Source organism: Mytilus edulis, chromosome 14 (genome assembly GCF_963676685.1).
Source record: "Mytilus edulis chromosome 14, xbMytEdul2.2, whole genome shotgun sequence".
NCBI lineage: Eukaryota > Metazoa > Mollusca > Bivalvia > Mytilida > Mytilidae > Mytilus > Mytilus edulis.
The window spans coordinates 43,417,269-43,432,662 of record NC_092357.1 but is presented as its reverse complement, the minus strand read 5'-3'; the positions used below and the strand labels follow the sequence as shown (position 1 = coordinate 43,432,662).

At 32.7% G+C, this 15,394-nt stretch overlaps 1 protein-coding gene across 1 annotated transcript; it reads right to left on the bottom strand.

Moving 5' to 3' along the window:
• Positions 1-3,331: 3,331 nt before the first annotated feature.
• On the bottom strand, positions 3,332-14,962 carry LOC139504223 (lim and transglutaminase domain protein ltd-1-like). Its single transcript, XM_071294290.1, has 9 exons — positions 14,804-14,962; positions 13,549-13,695; positions 11,837-11,899; positions 10,790-11,043; positions 8,107-9,226; positions 7,186-7,354; positions 6,682-6,938; positions 4,611-4,769; positions 3,332-3,914 (listed from the first exon to the last, which is right to left on the bottom strand). The coding sequence occupies exons 1-9, from the start codon at positions 14,960-14,962 to the stop codon at positions 3,885-3,887; spliced, it is 2,358 nt and encodes a 785-aa protein (XP_071150391.1). The 3' UTR covers positions 3,332-3,884.
• Positions 14,963-15,394: the final 432 nt, after the last annotated feature.

Sequence of the window (15,394 nt, the reverse complement as noted above, 5' to 3'; positions counted from 1 at the left end):
TAATGTTTCAAAGAAAGAATTGTTTCTTAATTTGATAGTATCAAATGATGAATTTACATTTATTTCCAATATCAATGGATTACAATACATATGTAAAAATACAGTTGATAATGAAACAAATAACATTGATATTGATCAAGTTTGTAACATAGGGGTAAAACTTGCAAAAGCTCTCTTTGTTTTATTTGAAAAAAATGTTTTTACACACACAGCCAAGTGTCTCATCCTTGAAAATGTATGTGACAGTGTTGAAGAGAGATACTGGGCGTTGTATGAAAGCAGTCATGAATGTTGGAGACAGGGAGAGTGTCGAGATGAAAGCGAGAAAGATTCAGATGAAAGTGAAAGTAACAGAGAAATGAGTGATCATATGGAAGATGTGAGTGAAAGTGGTGAAGAAGTTGTACAAGAATAGGTTAGTCATGTTTAGTTGTTTATATCTAAAACTTGTTATGTTGTGTAAATATGTTTATAAATGCATGTTTTCATCTTACAATAAAAATATGCTGTTAATTAAATGGTTTAAATCATTGATAAATAATAGCAGCAGATGGGGGGGGGGGGGGGGGGGGGGGGTCCAAAGTTTTTTATTAACTACATTTGGGGGGGTCATTTTTAAATTTACAATATGACTGGGGGGGTACATTTTTATTTTGTTCATTTCGCTATGAAATTCCCCCCCCCCCCCCCATCTGGTAAATAATGACTGTTCCCTTAACAGATACATCAGTTTGGGAAAGATACAAATTTGTTAACGCATACATATAATCTATTAAACCTAAATTGTTTCGTTCTTTTAAACAGTATAGTTTATTTCAGCGGAATCATAGTTGTGTTTTACCTTTAAACTTTTATAAATGATTCTGAATTATCTACTGAACAGGAACATAGATATACTGCTCCCAGATTAAAATGAATGTGTAAAACCAGGGGCGGATCCGGCCATTTTAAAAAGGGGGGTTCCCAACCCAGGATAAAGGGGGGTTCCAGCTATATGTCCCCATTCAAGTGCATTGATCGGCCAAAAAAGGGGGTTCCTACCCCCGGCACCCCCACCCCCTGGATCCGCCAATGAAAACATATCGTTTAACGTATACATGTGCAATACTAGTATTTGGAAATATCTTATAAATATCAGGAAAATGCATTGAAATTAAAAAATATATTTTACAAAATATATAGAGTTTTTTTTTTTTTTATTAATTTGACATAAAAATCAATTAAAATTTTGAGAAACCTCTGATACCTCAATCATGTTCTACCAGACTAATTTATAAATCAGTACACATCAAACTGATCTATAGCTAGTGTAAAGAACATATTTATTTATACTGGATTTGGAAACAAGTTTTTGCAACTTATATTAATTCCTTTCCACTTTGCGGGTGCGAGTACTGCCTTGTAGCGGCATTATCGCACGCTTTTTCGAAATCTACAAGGGTGTCTTTAACGTGCAAGAGTATAGCTCTATCTTAATTAACATGGGTAAGCTATTTTTCGTCCCCTTCCGACGGACTATCATCGTTTCCTGGAGACCATACTCGCAAATGGTGTCAAGGACCGGAGAGCCGAAAATTCAGTCCCTGAAATTCTCATCCCAGACGAGTAACCTTTGTGTTAGTAGTCCAATGCACTAACCACTACACCACGGCTCTCACGATATAAACAGTCCGAATCCGATTATATGTTTCTCACTTTTTTCTGTTGGTTTGAAATTAAAAAATGTTTTTTTTTGAAAGATTAATAGAAAGATAAACTTTTGTTGACAGCTTATTGAAAATCATCTTAAAAATTACCAGAATAAGGTGACACGAAGGGGACTTCGGAATAGAAACAAATAGCCATTTTTAGTCTATTCCAAACCGTCAGATAACACCTCGACAAAATTGGGCATTCGTTTGTTTGTGCAATATGTATAAATACGCAGAGAGACGTTAAATCCACTGCCACGTGTAGTGAAAGAATGTCATGCTCCAAACAAGTCAAGAACACTTGCAACAATTCTTTGAGAGGTTGGTGGTCTTCCCAAAGGAAAATTTTCAATCCATATCTAATATAACCTTATATTCCATCCTACACCCATGTCCTTATTACAGGACATACATCTCTTGTCAGTGAATGTGTTCTCATCCTAGACATGCATGCTATGTATGCGACAGGAATGCAGCACAAACAAAACCAAGAACACTCATCACAGAGAAACAAAAACAAAAACGCCAATAGCAACCAAATAGTTATCAAAGGTACCAGGATTATAATTTAGTACGCAAGACGCACGTTTCGCCTACATAAGACTCATCAGTGACGCTCATTTCAAAATATTTATCACGCCAAACAAGTACGAAGTTGAAGAGCATTAATAATTGAGGATCCAAAATTCAAAAAATTGTGCCAAATGCGGCTAATGTAATCTATTCCTGGGATAAGAAAATCCTTAGTTTTTCGAAAAATTCGAAAGTTTTGTAAACAGGAAATTTATAAAAATGACCACATAATTGATATTCATGTCAACACCGAAGTGCTAACTATTGGGCTGCTGATACCCTCGGGGACGAAACGTCCATGCACCAGCAGTGGCATCGACCCAGTGGTGTAAATAGCTATCAAAGGTACCAGGATTATAATTTAGTACGCCAGACGAGCGTTTTGTCTACATAAAACTTATCAGTGACGCTCATATCAAAATATTTATCAAGCCAATCAAGTACGAAGTTGAAGAGCATTGAGGATTCAAAATTCCAAAAAGTTGTGCCAAATACGGCTAAGATAATCTATTCCTTGGATAACTGTGGAAAATCCAAAAATTTAGTAAAAAGAACCCTTTGAAATCGTTATGAAATGACCTTTCTATAAGACAAACCACTTTTATATTCAGACATTCTCGTTGATACATTACAAAAAATGTCCGTTTCAGACAATAATTTTGAAGATTATGATTTTTTTCGAACATACTTCTGTACCTTTTTTTGTTTGTTTGATACTTCTAAAATAACAACAAGCATTTCATTTTTATGCTTTTAAATAACTCTTTAGTATTTACAATTTCTGCCAATATGATCTTGATACTGTTATATAATTAGTAATAGTCATTCCTTGTCCAGTTTTGATAGATTAAACATGATAAAACAATGATTATAAATGAAGATCAGGAAAAGATAAAGTTTTAACCAGTGACGTAATTTGTACAAGTCTGCATGCTGTACCATCCCCATCATGTAAATTTGACATATATATACAATAGTTAAGAGATAACTGTATTGTATTTGTAAGCTCCGACGCAATCTAATTAAAATATTGATCTCTGATTATGTAGTATAACGTACCCCTAATTAAAATATTGATCTCTGATTACGTTATACTACACGACGTAATCAGAGATCAATATTTTAATTAGATTGGCTCCGACTGCATCAATTGATGATTTGATGGTGGCAAATTAAGTTAACTGGTGACGCATTAGCGGAGCCAGTAAACGGGTATTTTCGACCATCAAATCACCAATTGATATCCCTCGGGAGATAAAAATACAATAATGTTATCTCCATTCTAATGAATCTGACAGAAAATTACGTCGAATTGTACATTTAAAATTTTTCATAGTATTACGTCGTCTGCGCTAGCGAGTACGTTTACATGACATCTATTGACGGTGAATTGATGTCATGAAAATTAGTGGCGTTATCCAATCAAAATAAACGTTACACACTCTAGAATTCGTTAAAATGTCTCTTCCCTGATTTGTAATAGATTTATTCACTTCTATTTACACCGAGATTTACACATGGTTTTGTCCCGGAAAAATCATGAGAAAAAGAAGAATGATACGATACGAGTACAAGCTGGAATCTTTTCGGCAGAATAAATTGGCACTATTATTGCATCACTTAGAGCATCCAGTCGACAATATCTTGAACCTGTAAAACAAAATAAAGATATATTTATAAGAGTCATAAAAAATATTTCATGGTGTTGCCATTTTCTCTTCTACTTATTAGTTCGTAATGCCATTTAAAATCTTCCGTCTCTTTTTATTGGACACATATTATCATAAATCCTTCGCATTAACACATGGTAGATCATGGTAGTTACTCTCAGTCTGATATTACTATGAATTGTTTGTAATATGACTATAAAATAATTTTCAATAGGTGCTTTCCCCGGACAAATAAAAATGACGTCTCAAATCGAATATCTTTACACCACAATATCCATAAGGGTTTGTTTCCCCCAAAAAATGACCGCAGGTCAACCGGAACGATGTACATTGTTAATCTGCAATGCATGCTTCAAACTAAATGAGATAGCAACTATATATGAAACCCAACATGAAGCTATTTAAAAATATTATAGCTAATTTCCTAATGCTTGTAGAGTAAAACTTTGATTGTCGTGCTTGCTTTGTTTCTGTTAACGTTTACTCTTGTTTTGTAATTAAGATTGACATCTTCAAACGATATATATAGGCATAATTAAACTTGTTTATATTATATTTAAATTCCGGCGTTATACCAATAACAATTGCTCAATATACAAACAAAGCAAGCAAGCTATAACCAAAGTCTTGCTTTACATGCATTAGGAAATTATCTGTAAGGACAATAGGAGCTTACTGTATTATGTACTCTTGACGCTGCTTTGCTTATGAATTTGATCTGTTCTGATGTAAATCTGATTGACATTGCTGCTGTTTTTCTAACATTCTCAATTTTAAGTACCAGTCCAATCTGTCCTAATTCTTTGACAATATCGTCTAGTAGCTGAATAAAAATCTGTAAAACAATTTCGAATTTAATTTGCACAGCCAGCATACATAAAACATTTTACTTTCGAATTGTTCACGTCCTCAATATGGATGCCAGATTTGTCATTTCTCATTAAATAAAATATATTTCCATCCAGTAGAATATGAGCCAGTCCATGCGAAAAGGTACAAAAACGAAAAATTTACGAAATTCTAAAAAGTTTGGATAATTATTGGTAGTAGACTTGTAATTTATAAAACACATTAACTTTTCCTCATATCATTAAGATGTGAGCTACACGCACCTGTAAGTGTTGAGACCCCCCTTAGTTTTATCAAGATTTTTAATGAATTATTTCATATTTTTCAATCATTTTCAAAGTACAGTTTAAATGGCTTGATTTGCCAATTGATAATGTTAACCCCGGTAGCAGTGGGGATAAGGCTCTCGCTTACGATACTGATATCAATGCAATCTAACCGGGCAACGGTTCAAATCCCGTGCAACTAACTGATAAACTAAGGTTGATTTATATAATATTTAATAACTTAACTTAACTTAACTCCCGTGCAACTAAGGTTGATTTATATAATATTTAATAACGTAACTAAACTTAACTCCCGTGCAACTGAGGTTGATTTATATAATATTTAATAACTTAACTTAACTTAACTAAGGTTGATTTATATAATATTTAATAACTTAACTTAACTTAACTTAACTTAACTAAGGTTGATTTATATAATATTTAATAACTGAACTTAACTTTAACTTAATTTCAATTTCTAAAACACAAGATGTCATAGTTTTTGTATTTTTCCTCATGTTTTAATGTTGTCTTACTTTCTTTAAACCTGTAGAACTGACGGAAATTATTGACTTTTGTCTCTGTAGTGTCGAGAAAATTTAAGTTTCTAGTCGGTATTGCATTAGTCCGGGGAACAAATGATTTTACACTTGCTCAAATAACAAAAATTCAGATATTTCTACGTCTTGATCTGTTTTAATTGACAAATTCGGGATAGAATTGACAATCTTATGAATGTTCACATTAATGTATTTTTTTTTCGGATAAAATTGTTTTTTCAAAAATACTATAGAAAAAAGACTATGCGGTATGATTGCCTATGATTGATTAGAAAATTGTCCACAAGAGATCAAAAGGCACACAAGTTAACAACTACAGGCCATATCGCATAGTGAGCTATAGAAGGCCCTGAAATGAAAAATAGAAAACAATGCCAACGAGACAACTAACAGACTTTTATACGAAATAGTGACAAAAACGAATACTGTATATTATACAGCAACAAACGTCAATCACTTAATTACAGGCTCCAATTTGAAGGAATATATTGTGGATGAAAGTTTTTTTTTAATTCATATCATGCATATGTCAAACAGATTTCATCTGATAATTTGTTGTTTTGTGTTACTGTCTCATTTTAATCATCTCATAACTTTTGGACGAAATGGAATATAAAATATAGAATGGAAATGGGGAATGTGTCAAAAAGACAACAACCCGACTATAGAGCAGACAACAGCCGAATGCCACCAACGGGTTTTTAACGCAGCAAGAAACTCCCACACCCGGAGGAGTCCTTCAGCTGGCCCCCAAACAAATATTTACACTGGTTCAGTGACAATGAACGTCATTCCAAACTCCGAATTAAACACAAGAAACTAAAATTAAAAATTATTCAAGACTAACAAAGGCCAGAGGCTCCTGACTTGGGACGCGGGGTTAAAAATGTTTTTTGATATCTCAACCCTACCCCTATACCTCTAGTCTATGTAGAAAAAAAAAACACACAACAATACGAACAGTAAAAATCAGTTTAAGAATATGCAGATTAGAGATCAGTTGCTTTATCATTTATGAACTTTTTTTAAAGATTTTTTGTAAGTCAATGCATTTATTCATTTATATAATTACTTCTTCTTCTTCAACTGGTTTTCCAAAGAGTATAAGCACCATTCTTATGACGTACTTTTCTTCTGGGAACAAACTACGCATGTCTAATGATTGTCTGGACTGGGAAGAAGAACAGTACATGTGTCTCAAGTGTTTGGTCAGACTTCTTAGGTTTTTATGTATGTCATGAAACTTCTTCTCATACTGACTCTGAATTACAATATTTGAACTATCAAATGATTCTTTTGGAAAGATTGTACTGAAGGTTTTTGATTTCTCTGTAAAATAGAGAAGTAAAAGTTAAGGATTATAGTATAATGTCAAGCAATAAATATTTGTAGAAAAACTCTAATTTCATACTTTTCTACAATACAGTTCAGTTACTCAAATATGTCAATTTCTCTAAATTTGCTTGTGAATTATTATGCGATTTTGTTTACAGAACTCATATTTAACTTTTCCGTTTGTCAATATTTATTATTTATATTTCTAATCGTTTCAATCTAAATAAGATTATATTATTACTTTTGGATGTTTTCAGTAAAGTAACTTTTCCTCTTGCTTTCTGGATATCTAGATCATTTTCAGGAAATTGTTTATTGGTACAGTCTTGTATCTTGACCATTATCTGGTGAGCATCTCCCGTTTCTGTCACTTTCATCAAAATATTTTTTCTAACTTTCTGTGAACATCGCTGTAAAATATCATGCAAAGCACGTTTTGTTTTAAAATATTTTTTATGAAAGTAGTGAATTACGTATTTCGGAATCTTATCTTACGTCATCAAAAACGTATTAACCAATGGTATACTGTTGGTCACCATCATAAACTATAGACAGTTAAAAGTGACAGAGGAATGATAGAGCTGGTAATCGTCATAAATTATAGACAGTTGAAAGTGACCGAGGAATAATAAAGTGATGATAGGAAGAGGCAATATATTGACGCCAATTAAAAGAGGGACGAAAGATACCAAAGGGACAGTCAAACTCATAAATCGAAAACGCCATGGCAAAAAATGAAAAAGACAAACAGACAAACAACAGTACACATGGCACAACATAGAAGACCAAAGAATAAGCAACACGAACCCATCCAAAACTAGGGGTGATCTCAGATGCTCCGGAAGGGTAAGCAGATCCGGCTCCACATGTTCTATCTTGTCCTTTTTTACGCTACTACCGTATTATATGGGAAGTTCCGATTGAAAATGTATAAAATACACGTATACCTTTGAGTAGTGCTCCACGATTAATGGAGGAATATACAAGAAACTGAATTGAAGTGACAGAACTTGAGTATGGATATTAAATTAGACTGTCCATCATTAAAAAATTGAGAGGCAAGCCTTAGTTTGCTTTGGTGAGAAACTGCTGTTACAAATTAATAACAATTACTAGTAATGTGGTGTGTATGACTAAGTATAACAAAAGTAACAAGTCTAACCTCAATAAATACTTGTGTTAAAGCTTTATACACCAAAAGATAGTAGCAAGCAATCGTCCATTTGGTTTCATCTTTGTTAGTTAAAATTTCCAGCATATGATAACCTGGGTCATCAGGAGAAGTGACAGTAATCGTCATTTCCTTTCCCTGTATGGTGTTTGAAATAGAGCAGTCCGCCATGCTAGTGGTATCTCTTTTCAAAACAATACCATTTGAATTGTAAAGATTGGCTTTGATTTTGAAACATTCCGTCAATTTATAACCGACTCGAAATTTCAGCTTTAAGGTATTATTCATTTCTAATTGAATTACTCCATTTTTATATGTTGGAGATATCAATCCACTCATTCTCACAAATGGTCCGGGTCCAAGGCCAATACACCTAGGATCGACAGCTAGTGGAACAGGTTCTTTATAGGCTTCATTGCAAATCAAACTAAATTGACAAATTGCCGTAAGAGGTTTGTGCAATTTCCCACCATAAAATACAATTCTGTACGTTCCATTGACAGGAAGTAAAACTTTGCATACCCAGGAGTTACCATTTCTAACTAGAAAAACTGATCTTTGTAAAAATTCATGGCCATGTATATGTGTGTCTTCTCTTGTCTCTCCGATTGATTCAAGAAGATTTAAATCATACCACAGAACAAGATCATCCACTGATTGATCAGTACCATGTAGTGTGATAGATACCTTCCCTTTTGTTGATGTTATTCTGTATTGTCGTCTGCTTGTCAATCGTAGGCCTGTTTCCCACCACGTATGGTGATATGCCTCTTGTTTTAAGAATTGCTTTTCAGTAATCGGATCCGGAAGTAGTTGCCAGTCAGTGTCATCAGGGAAGAACTCGTAGATGAACTGCTCTGGCTTTGGGTTAATGTAATAATCTAGGAAAGAAATTTTCAAAATTTCAACATCGCTCGTATTCAAGTCCTCAGTTGTAGACTTTAACCATCCTTGTGGAAATTTTCCAGAAAGAGCACGACAGATGCGATAAGGATGAACAATTTGCCACGCTCCATTTATTTTTACTACCGCCCATTCTGACAATGCCACGTTGTCATATCCATCAGTTTTGTAGACACCTTTAATTTTGAAACATTTTATGCCAGCAGCCCTATATTTAAAAAAAATATGATTTACTGAAGAATGCGACCAGAAATGATATGTGATAGTTACTTAGCACATAAATATATTGAATAACTTTGTTTAATTAGGTGGCTTGCTGTCTCATAAAAGTACAGTACTCTACATATCATGTTATATATACTAAAATTTATGATAAAAGGGATGATTTTTCATTTCCTATCGTTAATTATCCGTTTTTAGATGGTGACGTTCCCTTGTCACCATCTTACGGTGTTTATATATCTCAACTTCTACGATTCGCTCGTGTATGTAACAATGTTTTCGATTTTAACGAGAGAAATTTATGTATTACTGAAAAATTATTACACCAGGGTTTTCGATATCACAAACTAGTCAAAACATTTACTAAAGTTTATCATCGGTATAAAGACATCATTCGTAAATATAGCTCAACATGCAGACTTCTAATACGTTCAGGTATTTCACATCCAATTTTTTATGGAAATATTCTTTATAAAGCACAAAGGTGTCAGTATTCACCTCAGAAACTTACAAAACCTTTGAATAGACTTATTAAGAAGGGATATAATTACGATACTGTTGTCAAGTCATTAAAGATTGCATATTTTGGCGTTAATATTGAGTCACTGATAAGGTCTTTGCATCGGAACTAAACACATTTATTCTAAAAACAGTTGTTGGCATGACACGGGTTATGTTCTTCTCATATATGTTATGATGGTATGATACTAAACCCCTAACGGGAAGGATTGTGCCTGATGTTCATATGATGGAGTCATAATCTTTCAGTCAGTTTAATTGAAGTCTGGAGCTGGCATGTCAGTTAACTGCTAGTAGTCTGTTGTTATTTATGTATTATTGTCATTTTGTTTATTTTCTTTAGTTACATCTTCTGACATCAGACTCGGACTTCTCTTGAACTGAATTTTAATGTGCGTATTGTTATGCGTTTACTTTTCTACATTGGTTAGAGGTATAGGGGGAGGGTTGAGATCTCACAAACATGCTTAACCCCGCCGCATTTATGCGGCTGTCCCAAGTCAGGAGCCTCTGGCCTTTGTTAGTCTTGTATTATTTTAATTTTAGTTTCTTGTGTACAATTTGGAAATTAGTATGGCGTTCATTATCACTGGACTAGTATATATTTGTTTAGGGGCCAGCTGAAGGACGCCTCCGGGTGCGGGAATTTCTCGCTACATTGAAGACCTGTTGGTGACACTCTGCTGTTGTTTTTTATTTGGCCGGGTTGTTGTCTCTTTGACACATTCCCCATTTCCATTCTCAATTTTATATTCATACTTGTCTAGTTGGCACTCAAAGCACATATTTTTATTTTATTATACTTTAAATGTGTACATTGCCAATAATAAATACTGTCTCATTTCTCTGTTGCTCTTTTTGTTTAAAAGTGGAAAATTATGTGTTCGACTCAGTTGATTTGTCAGTTTCTCTGACAGCATCTTTTCAATCTATTTGATTTTATAAATAAATAATAAGATAATGAGTATATTTAGACCAAAGAACCATTTACAAATTCAAAAGTAAACTATTTATACATTGTTATACTTACCAACAAAGCAGTATAAAGATTGAATTGAAGATATTCAAATTTTTCTTTAGTAGTTTCAAATACTCATCTGGTGATCTGCTGTCATTTTCTTTCAGATCTTTCAAAGGTAACGCCTCGGCATCTGGAATATCTAATCCACCTAGCCATGTTAAAAAGGAGCGGATTAGCAGCTGATGTTTGTCCTTTTTATCTTGCAATGGTCTTTCAAAATATTCCAGTAGATCCTTGAAACTTTTAAGGAATGACTTTGGAACCTGAAAAGTATGAATTCAAAATAAATACTTATGATTCGATATGGACATAGATCATTGGAACTTTTAAGGAATGACTTCGAAACCTGAAAAAAAGCGGCATGAGATAAAGATATACTCTGATTTGATATAGAAGAAGGAGATGCTTCATTTCCATCAAATGGACTCACAAGGAGCATAATGCATATATGATATCATTATAATATTATTTTTACAAATATAATAAACAATACAGTATACATAGTTACAAACACAAATAAGAAACAACAGTTTTCATATATTATTATATATATAGGAGTATATATAAATAAAACCATGTCTCAGACACACCTCTACAGAAAGTAACAAAAAAGAATTTTGTGAGTAGGCTAAATATAACTAGCTTAACTGTAGGAGGCACCAAGGGATTGTGCTATATGGCATGGTGAGTGCATATTAAAATGTGTATCGGGACATAATGATATGGTAAGATATAGTAAGAATATTGATCTGAACTTGTTAAGAAACGAAGTTCGGTGTGATGCTGTTAAATAGTATTTGATTTCAAAACCTAAGAGCTGGACGATTCTTATCAACGTTGTTCATAAACACTTGATTTGCATTTCAAATCGGTATAATTACATGTATTTTGAATCACTTATCCTAAGGGTTACTTATTATCGGTATGTTGGCTTTTCTGTTACCATTTCCCCCCGTCACTTCTATCTCCATGTTCCATTGATTTGTAATGTATATATATGTGTGTGTGTGTGTGTGTATGTGTTGTTAATCTTTTGACTGTTATTGATCTACATACCTGCTTTGCATGACTGTCGAGATCTTGTACTGTTTCAATAGTTTTAGAATTGGTGTCATCATCCTAAAAGAGTTACAAAATGTAATTCAAATTCTTAAAATTTTCAATTTTTGTTGGTAATGTTTTGACAAGTTCATTCTATCGTACATAATTAATGATCTTCATAGTCATAAGTCCTTTTCATTTTGCTTGCTGAATGCAGGTTTAACAATCCTTTTTATTTATTTATTTGGTTAAGACATTTTTTCTCTAATTTCCTTTCCTAAATTATGAGGGTGTGAATTGAGGTTTACGAGAATAATGGGCCAACAATATAAAGAATAGAGAATAAAAAAGATTAAAAGTAAAAGAATATAAAATAATGAGGTGCTTAAATAAAAAGAATAGAGAATAACGGGTAAAAAATATGAATATTATGAAGAGAAAACTGGTACTTATTTGAACCAGAATATATCTTGTACACTGCGAAGTGTCCAGAAAATCAGAAGTGACGAATTTTATCTCATAAACATGTATCTTGTAATTTCAAAATAATTGAAAACATGGTATGTAATTTCAAAATAATTGAAAACATGATATGTAATTTCAAAATAATTGAAAACATGATATGTAATTTCAAAATAATTGAAAACATGATAAAACACAGCTTTTATCAGAGAATTTAAATAAAATGGAGCTACTAGTGTAACAGGAAATGATGGCGTTTCCGGTGCGTTAGATCCCATCCCTGTTTTCAGTTGGGATAGTTTTGCTCATTCATTAGTTTTATGTGTCTTGTTTCTATAGACTTGTTTGCCTGCTCGCTTTTCTTCTTTCTGTCATAGTTTATGTCTGTCTTACTTCTTCTTTTGGTTTTTTAATCCGACCAATTTATTTTTTTTTATCTTTTCGGGCTTTCAGTCCCCATTTTGTTTTACTTTTTTGTGTTTACCATGTCTAGTACAGCTAAACAGTGAATTTATTTTTAACTATAATACATGCCACAGCAGAGAATAATGACATAATCATAAAAAGATGAATAAATTAGCTTTTATAACTGCAAATTATAATAATAACGTACCTCGTCAACCGAAAAAGTATTTGCATCGGTGTCATTATATTCAGCCTCAGAATCATCATTATTGTCAGAAGAAATGACAATGTCAACAATTTTAAATGAGGGTAACAACGCTTCTTCTAGGATACTAGCACACATACCCATTTTATATGGTTAACTTTTTGTACAGGTACATGTATCCTAGATATTTTGTTTAATAATCGACCCATAAGATAAATCTACGATACCAATGCACGCCTCAATGTCGGAAATCTGACGCATTTATTTAGCAAACCCTGGGAATGGTTCGACGATCGTGTTGAACGTCAAAATGATAATTAGTTTTCGCTCCTATACGGACAGATTTTTTAAAAATAACATTTAACTTTATGACACATGAATAGTAATACCTGTTAAACAATTAGGCCAAATCTTTTATGGTCATGTTTTAACAAAGATTTTTATCAATATGCTAATCATTTGGAACTGTTTTTTTTTTTATGTTTCTACACCTTTATGATTTGAAATAAATAAAGTTTTGTTTTTAATGTCACAGCTATGATAAAATCATTTTTTTTTATTTAAAAAGAAAGATTTATTAATTTACCTTTGCGCTTTTTACTAACGTTAGTAAATAATAGTGACATGTTTTGTTAACTTAACTATTGATAAGTACCGTTCCTATTGCAGGATGTCCTATGAGTTGTTCTAAATGCTCACTTTCGTTCTGCTTGGTCGACCCAAAGGCTACTTCCTTCTCAAATATATATTCAGATTTGTTAAAGCTTTGCTCCTCATCAATATCATCTGACGAATGCACTATCTATTAACAAATCATTTAGATAATACTTGATATTAAGTGGGAACGTAAATAGGCTAAATATAAAAATAACAAAGGCCAAAACGGATTCATTTTTTTTTTTTATCTCTATTTAAGTATCAGAGTTACTTTATTCTAAAAGACGAGCGAAAATCGATATGCAAACGTAGAGAAAGGTCAAGTTTAATCTTGGAAGAGAAAATTCAATGAAATTGTGAAAAAAAATTGACAAATGACTGAAATGCTAAACATCATAACATTTGTGGCTTTCGGAAATATTACTCATTTGTTATAGACAAATAAAAGCGTGCTTTATTTTGTGACGCTGATTTAGAAATTTTTCATCGGTTTAATTTCATGTGGTCTTCTGAAAATCGATTAATAAGGGACAAAAGACACTGATATTACTCATATATTATAGTTCGTTTCTGTGTGTGTTACATTTTAACGTTGTGTTTCCGTTGTGTCGTTTGTTTACTATAAGACGTGTCACAGTACTTATCTATCCCAAATTCATCTATTTGGTCTTGATGTTATATTTGTTATTATCATAGGATTTTGTCTAATGCTTAGTCCGTTTCTGTGTGTGTGTGTGTTACATTTTAATGTTGTGTCGTTGTTCTCCTCTTATATTTAATGCGTTTCCCTTAGTTTTAGTTTGTTACCCCGATTTTGTTTTTTGTCCATGGATTTATGAGTTTTGAACAGCGGTATACTACTGTTGCCTTTTTTTATCTGTATTTTATTATTTACTAGACAGTGTGGATTTTGCAAATTGTTGAAGGCCATACGGTAACTGCAGTTGTCTACATCATTTTTGTACTGTTTGTTTTCAATTTTGTTTTACCAATAAACAATCATATCGTATTTCCTGTTTTTTTTTTATTGTTTTAACGTTGTTTTATAAACGGTGCAAAGAAATTTCTAAATATTATTATCATAAAAAGTAACACCAATTCCCATTTTGTTTTGTATTATTTCTCTCATGAAGAGCAATTTCGTAAAAATAATTTAATTGTCAGTTTGTTGGCACTTTTTCTTCTGATGTTTCTTTTTTTCTTTCTTAAATTTTCTTTGATTTTCTTTTGATAATCATTATAAATGTACGTACGTTCTTGTAAGCGTTAAGGGTTTTAGATGTTGTATTCGAAATTGCATCTATTTCATCTACAGAAAATATGTCTGAGTCAGTTTCAGCTGTGACAACAACATCCTCTACTTCTATACTCGGTGAAAAACATTGGTCTAACATACTAACAGTACTTCCCATTTTTGATTCTTTACAACACAAAATCATTCATTTTCCTTGACTGGACCCTGTCAAAAATTAAACACTTTATGATTTTCTATAAGACTTATAAATAACAGGAACATTTTGATTCAATTATAACCGTTTATGATCGATATTTATTCTGATTTAAAAAGTAAAGTCACAAAAGTACTGAACTCCGAGAAAAATTGAAATCGGAAAGTCCTCAATGTCGGTTTTTTTTTGTGATAGAAATAAAATTGAGAATGGAAATGGGGAATGTGTCAAAGAGATAACAACCAGACCATATAGCACACAACAGCAGAAGGTAACCAACAGGTCTTCAATGCAGCGAGAAATTCCCGCACCCGGAGGCGTCCTTCAGTTGGCCCCTAAACAAATATATATACTAGTTCAGTGATAATGAACGCCATACTAAACTCCAAAATGTAC

Excerpts from the sequence above, each read along its gene's own strand:
- LOC139504223 (XM_071294290.1), bottom strand. The coding sequence starts at position 14,962 with ATGGGAAGTACTGTTAGTATGTTAGACCAATGTTTTTCACCGAGTATA. Across the intron at positions 7,355-8,106 it reads TAACACAAGTATTTATTGAG|CGATGTTCACAGAAAGTTAG; the intron begins GTTAGACTTGTT and ends GATATTTTACAG. Across the intron at positions 4,770-6,681 it reads AACCAGTTGAAGAAGAAGAA|ATTTTTATTCAGCTACTAGA; the intron begins GTAATTATATAA and ends ATTGTTTTACAG.